General features: G+C 39.2%; 1 protein-coding gene across 1 annotated transcript in view; it reads left to right on the forward strand.

The window, feature by feature from the left end:
- LOC107308953 (protein adenylyltransferase SelO) overlaps positions 1-15,662 on the forward strand; it is a 21,131-nt gene extending 5,469 nt beyond the window's left edge. Inside the window, exons 7-19 of the mRNA XM_015853239.2 lie at positions 1,991-2,058; positions 2,856-2,943; positions 4,660-4,729; positions 5,351-5,423; positions 6,165-6,248; positions 8,209-8,338; positions 8,978-9,022; positions 9,106-9,187; positions 9,279-9,371; positions 10,069-10,148; positions 10,415-10,458; positions 14,251-14,330; positions 14,947-15,662. Coding sequence (XP_015708725.1) covers positions 1,991-2,058; positions 2,856-2,943; positions 4,660-4,729; positions 5,351-5,423; positions 6,165-6,248; positions 8,209-8,338; positions 8,978-9,022; positions 9,106-9,187; positions 9,279-9,371; positions 10,069-10,148; positions 10,415-10,458; positions 14,251-14,330; positions 14,947-15,069 — 1,060 coding nt within the window. The 3' untranslated portion in view covers positions 15,070-15,662. The remainder of the gene's footprint in view (positions 1-1,990; positions 2,059-2,855; positions 2,944-4,659; positions 4,730-5,350; positions 5,424-6,164; positions 6,249-8,208; positions 8,339-8,977; positions 9,023-9,105; positions 9,188-9,278; positions 9,372-10,068; positions 10,149-10,414; positions 10,459-14,250; positions 14,331-14,946) is intronic.
- Positions 15,663-15,799: the final 137 nt, after the last annotated feature.

Consider the following 15,799-nt stretch of genomic DNA (forward strand, 5'->3'; position numbering starts at 1 on the left):
TTTGGATGTGGTGCTCAGGGATATGATTTAGCAGAGGGTTGTTAGTGTTAGGGTACTATGGTTAGGCTGCGGTTGGACTTGATGATCTTCAAGGTCTTTTCCAACCTGAGTGATTCTATGATTCTCATCTGAGACATTTTTAATTGTTTGTGAAACCTTCTATTAATATTTTGACTTCTGTATATTTTTTTTTTCCCTGCCTTTACCTGGAACAATTCACAGCCTTTTCTTTGGAGTTAATAGAGAACATTCAGATTGGGTAGCTGCTAATGCCTTCAGAAATGCAGGAAAAAACCCACGTATTTAATTTCAAAGCCACAGTTATCATAAATTATTACGACTGTAAGAATTCCTTCTAATTGCCCCTCTGTGAACAGCCTGTTCCAGTGCTCTGTCACTCTGACAGTGAAGAAATTCTTCCTTGTGTTAGTATGGAACTTCCTGTGTTCCAGTTTCTGCCCATTGTCCCTTCTACTGTTGCTCCCACTCAGTCTTCTCCAGATTGAAGAGTCCTAGGTCTCATCTTTTCCTCTCACAGGAGATGCTCCAGGCCCCTCATCATCTTTGTGGTCCTCTACTAGACTCTTACTAGGAAATCCCTGACTTTCCTGATCTGGGGAGCCCATAACTGGACACAGTATCCCAGATGTGGCCTCACAGCACTGATGCCTGAGGAAAAACCACTATTTACAGACCTCCAACTGAAGTCTGTGCCACTGGTCAGAACCCTCTGAGCTCTGCCAGTCAGCCACTTCTCTACCCACCTCAGTATCCGCTCATCTGCCCTGCACTTTCTAAGCCTTGTTACAGAGGTCTTGTGGGAGAAAGTGTCTTAAGCTTTGAAGTAGTTTCATAAGCCTTAGGTTTGTCTGTTGTCCTTTTCTGTGTTCCTCCAAGGAAAGTTTTGTCTTCTGTTCAGCCTTCAACTACCTAAAAGATGCCTTAATTACCTGCATTAAATTTCCAGTAATGTGCCGTCCAGCAATTTTGAATTGAAAGACCTTTCTCAATTAGCAAAAAGCTAAGCAAAAAGCAAAGAATTATATGAATTGAACCTGCTCTTAGGCTCTCAAACCAGAAGTCTGTGTCTGCTGAAGGATGTTTCCTTGAAAGGATAATGCCAGGCATTCCTTCTGTTAGTGTAGTCTTAGTTGCCTTGGAGAGAAACCTTTCTAAACATTAACCTTAGGAGAAAATGATGCCCTCACATGGCTTGTGATGGTTGATGCAATTTTCTTCTTCAGATAATAACAGAAAATAGAGTGGAATTATGTATTTTATTTTGTTAGATGAGTGTAAACTTTGACATATTTTAAAGCAAGCACAATTGGTTGTTTTCCAAGCACTCACAAATCTCGGTATATGAATAAATGGGAAAATGTCTGAGATGTGCAGAACTGTGAAGCAATCGAAAGGAAGGTGTTGTTTTTAAAAATTCAAGTACAAGGAGCAGCGGAGAAGAAAGTAATAATTATAATGCATCATCAAAATTATGCCTTTATTGTGTGTCGATACTATTTGCAGAGTTCTCAGTTGCTGAGGATCCCAGATCTGTCCCTGGGATTACGGAGGCAGCAGTTTTGGCTCATATAAAAGGCAATCTGATGCAACTATTTGGCTTCTCATTTCTCTGTCTTTCCAATTTTGCTGTTGTCCTCAAGGGACTTGTGGCTTATTTATGTTATCATTGCTCTCATCTGTCACTGGGGTTCCAAATGAACGCAGTGCTTTTTCTGAGTGCTATCCTCTCCCCAAGAACAATGTAGGCAATGGAAAATGGGTAGCACTGTATAAGTAGAAAGGGAAAGCATTGAGCTAAAGAAGCTTGTTAAGCTGCATCTGTACTCTTTGCCTGCATTGTTTGTAAGAACAAGCTATTCCAGCAAAAGGATCTTCTGAAATAAATAGTTACATAGAATATCTCTTCATCTCCAGTGTAGGTTAAGTTTCCTATATAAACTTCTTAATTTTCATTTCTTTTTTCTTACAGCTTAGTTGTAAGTGATGATGATGTGTGGAGAGATCAGTTTTACAATGGAAATATTAAGAAAGAGAGAGGTAATGAACACATTTCAGACTAACATGATTTACCACTGCAACTTAATTCCCCATTGCAAAAATCAGCTTTGTCGTTTATGTAATGGAACAAGAACTGTGCAATAGGCTTCATTTCATTTATCAAGATAGAGAACCTTCCTAAGAAAATCAGTCTCAAGCACATCTTAGATGAAGAAGTGAAGCCCTATGAACAGACCTGCTATGACTGTGGCATGTATTGTGGTGGTGTATTTTTTTTCACATGCCATTACAAAAATGGTATTGGAATCTAGGGAAAATATCCATTGTTCTGCAGGCAATACCATAATGATGGGGCACTACCGTGGCTGCACCATTGCTCTGTTCTCTAAGCCTGCTCTGAAAAAGAGTGGGATGGCACAGCATGGATTAAAATCAGAAGTGTTTTACACTGGTTTGTTCTTTCTTGCTATCGTCTGTGGGGGAGTTGTAATGTTAATGCACTGCTGGAATTTCACTTGTGTTCGCTGCTAAACTGCTAAACAGATATAACATGTATATATATATATAATATAATGTTCATACTGCTAAACAGATGAAGATGTGGAGGAGTAAAAAGTAGCAATTGCAAATTAACCCTTATCATTAAAATGTATGTGTAGCGTAGTATTACATGTATTCACCTGTTATGTGTAGAACATACTTCTAGAGATACTTGTTTAACTGTGCACGTGTAAATTATTTGTCTAGAGAAAAAAATGGCATGTAGTAGATCTACTATGAGATTATTTTATGTTGCTGATGCTCCATTTACATTTAAACATGTATCTATATTTAAGGTGCAATAGTCCTCCGTCTTGCCAAATCATGGTTTCGTATAGGATCCTTAGAAATCCTGGCTCACTCTGGGGAACTGGACTTACTAAGGTTTGGATTTAGTCTTTGTAGTAATTACGTTGGTTCTCCTAACAATCAAATGTGTATTGCAATGCATACATACAGTTGAAATTCAGGCATACATTATAAAGACAGGAAGATTGTGTTGTTTAGAAAGATGACCTGCTGGATTTTTACAACATTGCAAAGGTTCTGGACTTGTAGAGATAAAATCCCCCGGGTGTTTTTTAAGGCCTGGATCTTATAAACTCAAAAAGCTTTTATAGCTCAGCTATTTCCGGTAACTAAGCATTGAGGCCAGGGGAAGCTGTATCTACCTGTATCTACCTGTATCTACCTGTATCTATCTAAATTTTACAGATTTAGGGAATTAAGGTGTTAATTTCCCATAGTTGTTTGTGAGGCTAAAGCAGCAGAAATCCCTAGCCCAAGTCTGTTGTATAAACTGTGCCCTCCAGGAACACATATTAGGTAAAAATTTATTGCACAAGTTTAAACCTCTAAGCAATATTAATTTCTATATATTGCTTCATCTCAGGCAATTAGCATGGCAGATGTTTTGTTTTAATGTTGACTGTTCCTCTGTGGAAGCAATGCACTGACTGATAACAACTTGTAATAGCAGTTGTTTCGGGGTGCTTAAAAACGAGAGAAGTAGCAGCTGTTGCATGTTGTATTAATTGGTAATTCAAGGTTACTTCCCCTGTGACTCTATTCTGTCTTTCTCCTCCACCTCCCCCTTTTTTCTTTTCTTTCCCCCCCCCCCTTTTTCTTTGAAATCTCACAGGAGTGCTTTGTTGTAAACCAAAAGATTGAATTGAGGAACTGAATTTAAAATGACACAGCGCTGTTTTTTATTGTTGTTTAAGTATGTGCCAGCAATTGGTTTTAATGGGCAAGTACAGATCTCTTGTGCTTATGCAGAGCAGGAGCCCAGGGCAGCCTGATCTATGAGGCAGTTTGTTGGTTGCCCCTCTAACAGTTGGGTAGCTATGTACTCTGCTAAAGCAGTCGCAGCTTGAGGGGAGTTCAGTGATTTGCTCCAACAGCCTGATTAGAAGGTAAAATATTTGTGTGCACAGCCTCACAACCCTCACCCAGGTCCAGCCCTTGTCTGGGTCTACCCAGTTGGTTCTTACAGCTGCCTGTGCCCGTGGCCCTGGCCAGCTTTAGCAACAACAATCCTACACAGAGCTCATAACTGTACTAAATGCCAGCTGCTGTGCTTTAAATCTGCAAATGGGGGCATCTGATAGGCATCACGGCTTTAATGTATGCATCTCAATTTCCTTAACCTGCCATATAGAAATGCTACGCACTTAGGGGGATGGCCACCTATTATGGCAAGTAACCATACTTAAGAATTTTCTATGTTGGTGAATTCTAATCTAGAGTTATTACTAGTAACGATGCGGCTTTTTTTTTTCAATCCACCAATTACTTCTTTCCTGACAGTCTGATATAGTAGAATGCTAAACCAGATCCCATTGTGCTCTGGAAATGCAACACATGGGAATAGTTTTAACTCAATGGCAGTCTCCAGTTATATTTGTGTCTAGAACATTAGGTTGTATTTCTAAGTACTTGGAAGGGCTTAATCCAAAACTCATTGGAGAAAATACATGGAGTTTTCTAATGCCTGTTTGCAGCAGGACATAGGTCAGCATTTAGCTATTAAAGAGTTCTGAATGCTCGATTCTATAAGTACCATTTTTTCTTTAATGAATTCTGCATCTCATGGTACAGGAGATTGCTGGACTTTATCATCCAGGAACATTTTCCATCAATAGTCCCCAGTGATTCAGATGCGTATCTGGTAAGTTTTTTTGGAAGTTATTTTTGTTTTCCACAGGCCTGTGAACAAAGCACTGTACAAAGCTTTGCAAAGTTTGCAGCTTTATAAGGTTTCAATACCTGAAATAATCTTTGGGGTTTTATTAATAGAAGCCTCATTTACTCCTTGGTTGCTTCTTTTTCTCAAACTCCAGCCTGAGCAATTCCTTGTTCACCACTTCTGATCATGGATACTTTTATTGGGAAGCTTCCATTTTCCATTATTTTCTGTTCTCTTACTGCTCAGACTGGTAGGTGAGCAATGGTTACAATGTGATGAATTAGGTTTTTCCTAATGTAGAATAGTATATATCGAGTCTTTGTTTCTTTCTAAGGTTTTTACACTTCCTTTAGTGTATCCATATGTACATAACTGTGTCCTTTTATTGCATCTGCATGTACTTAGTTAACTGCAGTCTCTGCTGAATAAAGCCATTTTGCAGTCACATCATTCAGGATGTGAACAAACGGTCCCAGTTGGCAGAGATCAGAGATGTGCGTTTAAAAATAGAGCATACAAAGCATTTCTAAAATAAATCAAATGTTTATATTGTTTGTTGTATTCCGTAGTTTTATGTGAAGTAAAATGTGTATCTCATTTCAGGAATTTTTCTCTACAGTTGTATCAGAGACAGCAAGTTTGATTGCATTGTGGATGTCTGTGGGTTTTGCACATGGTAAGCTGCAATAGATATCATCAGGTGTTGGCTTTACAGGAGTGACTCTGTAATTACTTGAAGATGGCTTTTATTTGTTCCTTTGTTCTGCAGTCCTTCTGATGTCCTTGCCTGCAGCACTATCTGTTACGCATTAATACTAAGCAGTTCTTTTCATAACAGAATTGAAAAAACTTCCTGATTTTTCAAAGTCTGACTTTAACTGGCAGGTACAAAGAATGCAGCAAGAGTATGGGCTTCCCAGTATTGTTGTGACTGTCTGAGGTGCAAAGATGTTTAATTGCTCGGGATCTGATGCATCTATATAAGAACCTGTCCTTTTATAGTGATGGTACTGTGTAGGATAGAGTGCTGTCCACCATGGTTTCAGGTTTGAATTATGACAAATAAAGTAGCACTGTGTTGCTAATACAGCACACAGTCCACGTGCAAAGAGACTTAACTGAGGACTTGTGCAAGATGCTGTTTCAATACCATGTCACGCTGAAAGGAAAAGGAAACAGTGCCACCTATGTATAGACACCAGGTGCAAGATAATATAAGAAACAGTTCCTAATTTTCATACTTCATACACCTGCCAGGTCAAGAATAAAAGAGACAGGTTTGTTTTCCAGGATCTGATCTCTGCAAGGGAACTACTGTAGTTGTCTAGATTCAGTGCGCTGATTTTACAGCAGATCTAGAGGCTGCAGAGTTTGGGTGGAACGTTACCTTTTGTTTCTCCTTCCTGTTTAATTGTAGGTGTGTGCAATACAGATAACTTCAGTTTGCTATCCATAACCATAGATTATGGACCGTTTGGATTTATGGACTCCTATGACCCAAGTGAGTGTAGCACCCATTCTTACATACAATTTCTGACTAAAAATTACTTCTGTTAATTTATGTAATTTCTTCTAATGTTTTTAGCAAAATAAAATAAAAATCCCAACTGTATGTTTGTTTGAACAGTTTTAGGGGGAAAAATATGTTAAAGGCCAGTTTTATATGTTATAGGCTATGTTAACAGGTTATGCTTTGATTGCTAAAAGTCTGAAAATAAGATGTCACTATTAAGCCTGTTTTCATGAAGAATGCTTCCTATTGCATTTCATCGATTGAACGGATGATATAACAGAAACCAATAAAACTAGAAATTGCATATTGCTGTAAGCAGCCTATGGCAGTTGCTGTATACAGCTCTACATGCATTATGCTCTGGCTTTGGAGTCACAGCAGCTCTAAGGAAGGAAAGGAAATCAAACCTATCCTGTCATGGCATAGGCATATAAAACTGAATACATAAACTCAGTCATTCTGGGATTGATTCATGTAGATGCAGCATGTGCATAAATGCATTAAATTTGATTATTGTTAGGAGATTTTATCTGAGTAGTTTTCAGAACCAATAGTGACTAGTTGTCCTGCAATCTGTTCTCATGAGATTGCAGCCTCAAATTAATGAAATCACTTGAGCGTAGATATTGTTTGACTCCTGCTGTACTGAAGAAAACAGGTCTTTTCTGGCTTTAGGTCTTTTCCTTTAGGGCAAGTTGACCTCCAGCCAACAAGTAAGTAGCCATCAGATACTCATCACTCCCCACTACTGCAGGATTAGAGAGAGAATTGGAAGAGCAAAGGCTTGAAGAAGCTCCTGGGTCAATTTTAAGACAGTTTTGTTAACAAATGGCTAAAAAGAATGGAGAGGAGGACTCAAATAGTGATGCAGGGTGGTCACTCCCACCAGCAGGCTGATGCCCAGCCTGTCTCTAAGCCACAGCTACCTTAGAAAGTCTGCTCCCCTGTTTTTATTGCTGAGTGTGATGTTTTATTCCCTTGTTCAGTTGGTGTCACCTTCCCAGCCTCTTGCTTACCTGTATCAGAGTGAGAAGTGAGAAAGCCTTGATGCTGTGCAAGCACTGTTCAGTAGTAGACAAACATTGATGTGTTATCAACACTGTTTTAGTCACAAACTTAAAACACAGTAACGATCAGGCTGCTGTGATGATCATTATCTGTATCCTGTCCAGTCCCAGTGCGTTCTAGAACCAGATAAAATACTTTAGAGCTAAAGTTTCAGATTTGATCTGGTTGCTACACCTGACAGATGTATCACAAGTCTCCTTGATAACCTTTGAGGATCAAAGCTGTATACACTGATCAGCTTGTCTCCTTCTGGTCTGGGCAAGTGGTTCATTTCAGCATCTGTTTTCAGACCAATGCTGTAGATGTGCATGCAGCTAACATCTGAGTACCCTGCCACTTACATAGCACATATTTATCGCCCAGATAAGAATTTCTATACTATAATACATTCAATGTAATTTTTCAGGAATGAGTTGCCTATGCAACTCAAGTATCATTCAGGTGGTCTGGTTTCTTGTTTTAAATGCATGCTTACATATGTTATTTTTAACTTGTCAATCCTGAATCCAGATGTGCAGTTGTTTTTGTAGTTGTTGTCCTTAGTAGTAGCTCTGCACGTAGTAAAAATACTGAATAAAGCATTTGCAGTGTTTAATTTTTTTAAGAACATCTGAATTGTGTTTTCAAGTTGGAAAATGCTACTTGTGATGTATGGAAATTAATCTGTGAGAGATGTATTTCTTAGGCTTGCAAATATTAGTTCTGGAGTTAATCCACTGTAAATAAGCATCTTTGTGATCTGGGTTTAAGTATTTCAGTATCTTCAGCACTTTTATTAATTTGCTGCCTGAATACAATAACAAATGCACATCAATATTTTAACATTGATTGTTTGTTTTAATTACTCTGTTGTGGAAAATTAATGTTTTGTTTGAAACAGATTTTGTTCCAAACACTTCTGATGATGATGGGAGGTATAAGATAGGAAACCAGGCAAATGTTGGGCTGTTTAATCTGAACAAGCTGTTACAAGCTCTGAAACCATTACTGGATCCCAGGCAAAAACAGCTGTAAGTAATCGTTTAAATACCTAAACACTTAGAAGGACTGAGGAAATATGAGACCATCTAATAACCATATGCATAGGAAAGAAAGAGATGAGCTTAGAAAATAATTTTTCTCTAGGTGGAAACTGGCCTTGAACTCGTTATTGGCTAGCGTAAGGTGGGGGAAGTTTTCTGTTAACCACAAATAATAGCAAAATCTAGCTGGAAGCCTATGCCAGATGTCGTGGGGCCTATTCTTCTTCCTCTAATGTAGGACCTTTGCCTATAGGTTTCTGTTGTAGGTTTTCTTAGCATGTATTTTAAGGAGCTTACAAATGAAGACCATCCAGTCTTTTGAAGTAACGAGATAGTATTTCAGCATTCTTTTGTAAAGATTCCTGCTGTAAATCTTCTTGTCTACAGCATAAAGTCATGACTTCTTGGTATGAAAATGAGACAGATTGTGTTTTATTTTCCTTGCAAACAGCTATGGATGTATTTGACGTTTCCTTTCAGACATTTTCATAACACGTATCTCAGTTGATTCAGAATATCAATGTTTCTGAAACACCAGAAGTTTCCATTTCTAAGTTTACAGTAGGGTTATGCTCACAGTACTGTTGTGGTATCACAGAATTTAACGACCATTTTTTTTCTTTGCAGAGCTTCCCAGATTTTGGAAGAGTATGGTCAAACCTATTATGTCCGGTATGCAGTTCCAGATCTCACACCCTGCAGTCCCAATACTGCAGATTACCACGTGACAACTCTTACTGTGCTGCTATTTTCAGTTTTACAGAATTGTTCAAAAGAAAACTGGGGCTTCTTGGAGCCAGCAAGGATGATAATTATTTGATTGCTTTCCTTCTCAAAGTGAGTTTGTTTTGTTAATCTTGTTGGCAAAAATCTGAATGAATGTCCTTCATTCTTAAAAGCACTGATACGAACCTTTCTGTTTTGCCAGCTCATGGAAGATACAAAGGCTGATTTCACAATGACATTCCGACAGCTCAGTGAAATTACTGCAGACCAATTAAGGGAGCTTCATATTCCTGAGGTATTCATTAATACAGGCATCTCACTTTAGGAACACTCAATACCAAATGAGTGAATCAGGTTAGACAAAACCCTGATATAATAAGGAGAACATTGTTCACTTTCTCTGGGAAGTGCCTCTGTCTTTCCCTAACTTTTGACTTCTGTTTGTCAATGAATGAGAACTTAAAAGGCTTTTTTAGGGAGCAGAATGAACTTGTGCCTGGAGCATGGTATGAAGATGAGGAGTTACTGCTTCTTTTTCCATTTATAATCTCCTCCTACACCTGGAGCCTTGAGTTGCACTCTTTCCACTCACTCTATCTTTTTTGTTTTTAATATCTGTTCCTTATCCTTTGATCAAAGAATCTGTTCCTTATTCTTTTCAAATACTTCTGATTCATGTACAAAGAGCAGAAGAGAGCAATACCTATGTTCAAGTATTGAAAAACAAAACAGGTCAAAAGCTAAGGATAAATAGGGGACAAGTTCTGAAGGTACTTAGGTAGAATTTGCTCTAAAAGGGATGGGTTAATATGGATGTCAAAACTGAGTAATTTAAATAAAGGAAAAGATACAGGTGGAGTTTAGGGAAGAGAATTTGTTGAAGGTTCACTGTATGTTTCTCCTTGCATGTTCTCTCTGATTGCTTAGTTCAGGTTTTGCTTAACAGGAATCAGGTCCTGTTTACCTGTCACTGATGTTTTCTTGCCCTTTAGGAATTCTGGGCTCTGCGGGATCTGGGGAAACACGGGTTGTTTTCAGAGTGGGTTGCAATGTACCTGTTGCGGTTAGATGGGTAAGTCTGGTGAAGTTTCAAGTTTAAAAGTAACACCAGCTGTGTATTTGCCAGAAGGTGGCAGCTTTAGTTGACAAGGATTTGTGTGATCTTTAGTGGGGCTGGGAAAATGTACATGATTTGTAATGTCTTTTTTTATTATCATTTTTTTGTCTTTGTGGTTCTAGATTGTGCTAGCTTCTGTAATAATAGGTGGCGAGTAAGAAAAATCCAAGGAACCTTCACAAGTAGGTTTTTAATTAATTTATTTATGTTTTAATATTTAGGAACAAGGATGATTCAGACATCAAGAGAAGAAGAAGAATGATGGGTAAGTAAAACGATTCAAAGGAAGTAGTACACTAAAAGATGGCGACCAACTTCTTACGTAGGTTTGTTGCTGCTTGTTCCATGACTTGGTGCTTGTGGACCTCATTTATTTATTTGTTTATTATTTTCCTTTTGATACCTGTAAAGAACTTGAGAATTATTGGCCCATAGGAACATGCTTGCTGTATTTTGTGATGTCTCAGGTGAGGCTTTGCTCAGAAGAACATTATTCTTTTCCTGTAAAGAACCTTTCATAACATCAAGAAATGATTTTTATAGCCACGCTGTGCTGGCTCCATGAGCTGGGATTTGTATGAGTGCTCAAACATGTCCATATTGTGTTTTTGTATATTATAAAGAATTCATATTTTTGATAGGCCTTTATTCATTCATTTATTTATTTAGGGAAGCAGGGGAAAAACCCTCATTTAACTGGGAAAATGTCTAGTCATTAGAGGAAGGTATGGTTATCAGAGATTAAATATCCTATTTGCTCCCTCCCAGTTACTTCAGATCCCAAACGGTAAAGATGCATAGGTTGTCGATCACAGCAGGAACAGTGGTTATGAAATTGTACTTTGTTTTGTTGGTCTGCAATTAGCTGAGGAAAACTTGTGCAATTTGCCTACCACAGACAATGAGGGTCTCTGGACAAAAGGGAGTGAAACGAATGGGGGATCTGCCAAATTGTGCAGTAGGCAGAATGAGCTTTATTGTTGTGCTGCTTTGCAGGTGCTTTATTCGCATCTCTAGCAAGAATGGCTCTCCTCTTTCATTAGATATTGATTGGCTGATTTGTTCGGAAGCTTAAATTGATTTAGCTGTAAGATGGCAGGAGATGGTACTGAGTCTCAGTAATAAGATAGATTTTCAAACTGGTGTTCCATCTGTTTTTAGGAATGCTTAGAATTTTACATCCAGTTACCAAAAGGGCTTCTTTTATTACCTGTATTTTGGTGTGGTTGGTAAGTTTCAGCTGTGAGACCCGGAGACTGTTAGTTCAGTCACTCTTTTGAAGTTCCCAGCTTTCCTCACCTAAAATTTAATGCTGGGAACTGTCTAAACACACTTTTTCTATGCTTGTTATGTTTCTATGTTTTAGTGAATCTGCTTTTACAGAAGAGTGATGTTCTGAATTGGGGGACAATTAAAGAAAACCCAGCATTGTGTTTTCCACTCACATCTCAGAGGATGTTATGGAATGGGAAGCAGACAAAGAAGGGGAAGGTTTTGTCCCCAGGACCACACTTAGGCTGCTGGTCTTAGCTTTGGTAGCAGGCCAAAATTTGATATGTTAAGGCTTTGTGGATGAGTAAGATGTGTGTTCTATGTGAGCAACCATCTTCCTGCAGCACAGCTGGCATGACCCCACCGTGAAATCCTTGCTGCACGAGCCCAGTACAGTTGTGCATTTTTACACAGCAATTAATGTTAAAGACAAAACTGTCATGCCCGTCTCTGGATTTTTATATGAGCTGATAAGTACCACTAAATTTCTTTTTTCTGTCCTAAGTATTGGCTGTCCTTGAGCTGTCAATGGCAGCATATTCATTATTCATTGCCTCATCATTACTAAGTGTAGAGGAGTATCTTCAAATGCTTCAAGGTAAAGCATTTTAAGTTGATCACATATCATGATTTTTACTCTTTTTCTCCCTTGACTTGGTTTTTAGTTCGTCAAAGCGCTTTGTCTTGCACTGCACAATCTCAGTTCCTTTAGGTGTTGATGAAAAAAATTTGACAATTCAAGTCCCAGTGAAGTCTGTCACTGTGTTTCCTTATGCAAGGAATATGTTCAAAAGGAAAAAAGAGGAGAAAAATAGTAGACCACATCATAAAATACTTGAAAGGGCACAATTTTTTTAATATTTTGTCCTGTTATCTGGTTTTCTCATTCTTTCCTAATCATCTTGTCTCTCGTGTTCGTTATGGACATTTTTAACTCCACTGTGAAACTTGTCCATTTGCAGCTTTTAAGAATATGTTTCTGGGACAAACACTCTCCTGCTGATGTGATTCACGGCTTTCATGTGGATTATCATTTCTGTATGAGTCATGTTAATTTATCCCCCTTCTTAATATTCTTTTATATCGTTCTCATACTTAACTACGGAAAACCATTGACTGGATCAAGTAAAATTCTCAACTGTAAGCAAATTATTTTACCAAGTGGGAAAAAAGATTATTTTTTTCAGTGTTTGGGGCAGGGTGTTGTTACAACTATGTAGGGGTGACTGAGATTCCCAACAGCCAGTCCTATTGGTTGGTTTTCATTTAATTTATGTAAATACACGTAGCATAACAGTGATGCAAAGAAGAATTCCTGTATCTGAATGGACTGTCTTCAGTCTTAACTCTCAAGGAAGTTAGGACCTGGACATGGAATCAGTGAAGCATCTGAGTTGGAAGGGACTGTTAAAGGCCATCATGGCCAACCCCCCTGCAATGAACAGGGACACCTACACTGGATGAGGTGCTCAGAGCCCCATCCAGCCTGACCTTGGGTGTCTCCAAGGCTGGGGCACCTGCTGCCTCTCTGGGCAACCTGTGCCAGTTCTTCATCACCTATACTGTAAAAAGCTGCTTCTTTGTATTCGTTCTGAACATCCCCTATGTAGTAGCAGCATGTTGTTATGTGGCTTGGGCAGCTTATGTAATGGAGGAATGTTCCCATTGCCTGGCTTTGTGCCAGTGCCATTAGAGCTGGGGTGCATCTGGTTTCAGCCCGCATGCTTGTCCTCTGAAAGAGCTTCACCTCTATTTTAGCAGGACCACGAGTGGTCAGAGTTCAGTGCTTACAGAAGAAAGTGATTTCTGTCCTGTACTTTTGTAAATGATGTAAAGACACACTCTGTTGTATGTCGAATCTGGTGACTTAAAACGGCTGTCATTCATCTCCAAACATAAAGAATGCAATTATATCGCTATATATAAAATAATCACACAAGTGTTGTTTTGCAGATGACATAGCTTCGGTAAATTCTAGCTTGTTAGCTGGTTAAATGGAGCATTCTATAGAGGCTGTGTATATTAGTGTTATTCTGTTTGCTGTGCTCAACACTGACTGTCTACAGGGAGCTCTGGAACATGAATTAAGTCCTGTGCTTGTCTGACCACCAAACCTTTGGAGGAGAGAAGTCTCACTTTTTCTCAAAGGCATTGGTTATTTGGGTACTCAACAAGGATCAACAAGTCAAAGAAGCAGTATGAGGAGATGCAAGTGGGCTGCTTGCCCCATTCCCCTCTCGGTGTGATGGAGACAAAAAGCTGTGGGTTGAGATAAAGGCAGCATTAACAGGTGAAGTGAAAGTGGCAGAGCAAAATCAAGAATTCATTTACTACTTCTCTTCAGCAGGCAGATGTTCAGCCACCAGGGAAGCAGGGATATTAATATTAATGTGTGTGATCTCCAGGAATAGAGTGACAACGTCAAAACCTGCTTTCCAGCAGTGTGGCAGGAATGTGGGCTGTGGCAAACAAAACCTTTAGAGAAGCCTGCTGGTACTTGTAGCAGGGAAGCCTCTTTGAATCAATCTGACATTCTACTTCTTGTTTTACACGTGGGTGGTGCGACTTTGGCATTACTCCTTGAGCAAATTAACAGATCACTGTTAGCAGCTCACAGATGAACACATTCATTCTTTTTTTCCTTTTTATGCAGGTTTTTTTTTTTTTTTTTTTTGATCTTCAAATTAAATCTCCCCGAAGGTTTCAGTGACATTTGCAGTGATTGTGATCTGCTTCTGTTGGTTTTTGGCTAACTAAATGTAACATGATTTACTTTTGGTTTCAGCTGTTAATCCGAGATACGTGCTTAGGAATTGGATGGCAGAATCAGCAGTGCAGAAAGCTAACCTGAATGATTTTTCAGAGGTAAGTTTAGTTTGTTCTTTCTTGAGATATCTGCTAATAACTGACATGAGATCATAGAATGGCCTGGGTTGAAAAGGAGCACAATGATCATCCAGTTTCAACTCCCCCTGCCATGTGCAGGGTCACCAACCACCAGCCCAGGCTGCCCAGAGCCACATCCAGCCTGGCCTTGAATGCCTCCAGCAATGGGGCATCCACAACCTCCTTGGGCAACCTGTTCCAGTGCGTCACCACCCTCTGTGTCAAAACTTCCTCCTAATATCTAACCTAAACCTCCCCTGACTCAGTTTAAACCATTTCCCCTTGTCCTAAGGCCCACGAATGTTAATGAAATGGTTGGTTGCATTTGCTCTTTGAATCTGTATTGCTCTTTGAATCTGTATTTCACTTTGACCAACATTGTTTTATGTCATAACAATCACTCAATATTAGTAATAATATTATTAATAATACTAGCGATATTAGAAGTATTCATTAAACTGTTTGCTATAACAGTGGTGGTACTACTAATAGCAGTCAACTTGTGGAATTATTTCTGGAGCCAGGAGGGTGTGTAATGCTCGGATTTGCAGGAAAATGTCTCATATAAAAGTATACCTGATTGAATTGCTTCCAGGTTCAGCTCCTGCAGCAGGTCTTACAGCGTCCCTTCCAGAAGCAGCGGGCTGCAGAGAAAGCAGGTTATGCTCTGCGCCCGCCTGCTTGGGCCCGGGGCCTTAAAGTGAGCTGCTCATCCTGAGGGAAACTGGAACAAGCAGAACAGCTGTTGGCATTCAGACCTTGTGGTGGGAGTGTGGAAGCAAGCCTTACTATGGGAGGTTCACACCCTCATGCATTATGGACTGGAATCTGCTGCTCCGCTAAACAACTTCTTGACCAACTTTATAAAGTCTAAAGATTAAAGAAATGGACCACTATGTATGTTTGCATCAACAAATTACATCGGTGTTTGTGACTGTCTTGGGAGTGACCCAAAGTACCTTTGCCAGAATCAGGTGTGTGCTAAGCCTGCCTCTATGTTCTTGTTCTCTGTTCTTCTCTTCTTTCTTCATACAAAAGAGAGGTTATAGGTGCACAGATATAACAACTCAGGGAATGTTCACAGGCAGCACATGGGAATGGGCTTCCTTGCAAGTATCCCCTATTAATGTATTTTCAGGTCTATGTACCTTTTGTATTCAGCTTCCTGATGGTCTGACAAACGATTTCCAAGCTGTTAATTTGTAGCATACCTTGGATTGTAACCCAGCAGGTTTTAGTCCAGTGTCATTTTGACACTGCAATTCCAGATCATGAAACTAAGCATATAATTAAAACAAAATTAACACAGAAGCAATCAGGTGCAATATTATGCTACAAAGCTTAAAGCAAAATTCACTTATCTGGGGCTTTGTTACTTCTTGATGCTACCTCAACTCTTCCCAGTTCCAAAATGGACTGTTTTAGAAGCTCCAACTGTCCTGAGCGCA

This window comes from Coturnix japonica, chromosome 2, assembly GCF_001577835.2.
Source record: "Coturnix japonica isolate 7356 chromosome 2, Coturnix japonica 2.1, whole genome shotgun sequence".
NCBI lineage: Eukaryota > Metazoa > Chordata > Aves > Galliformes > Phasianidae > Coturnix > Coturnix japonica.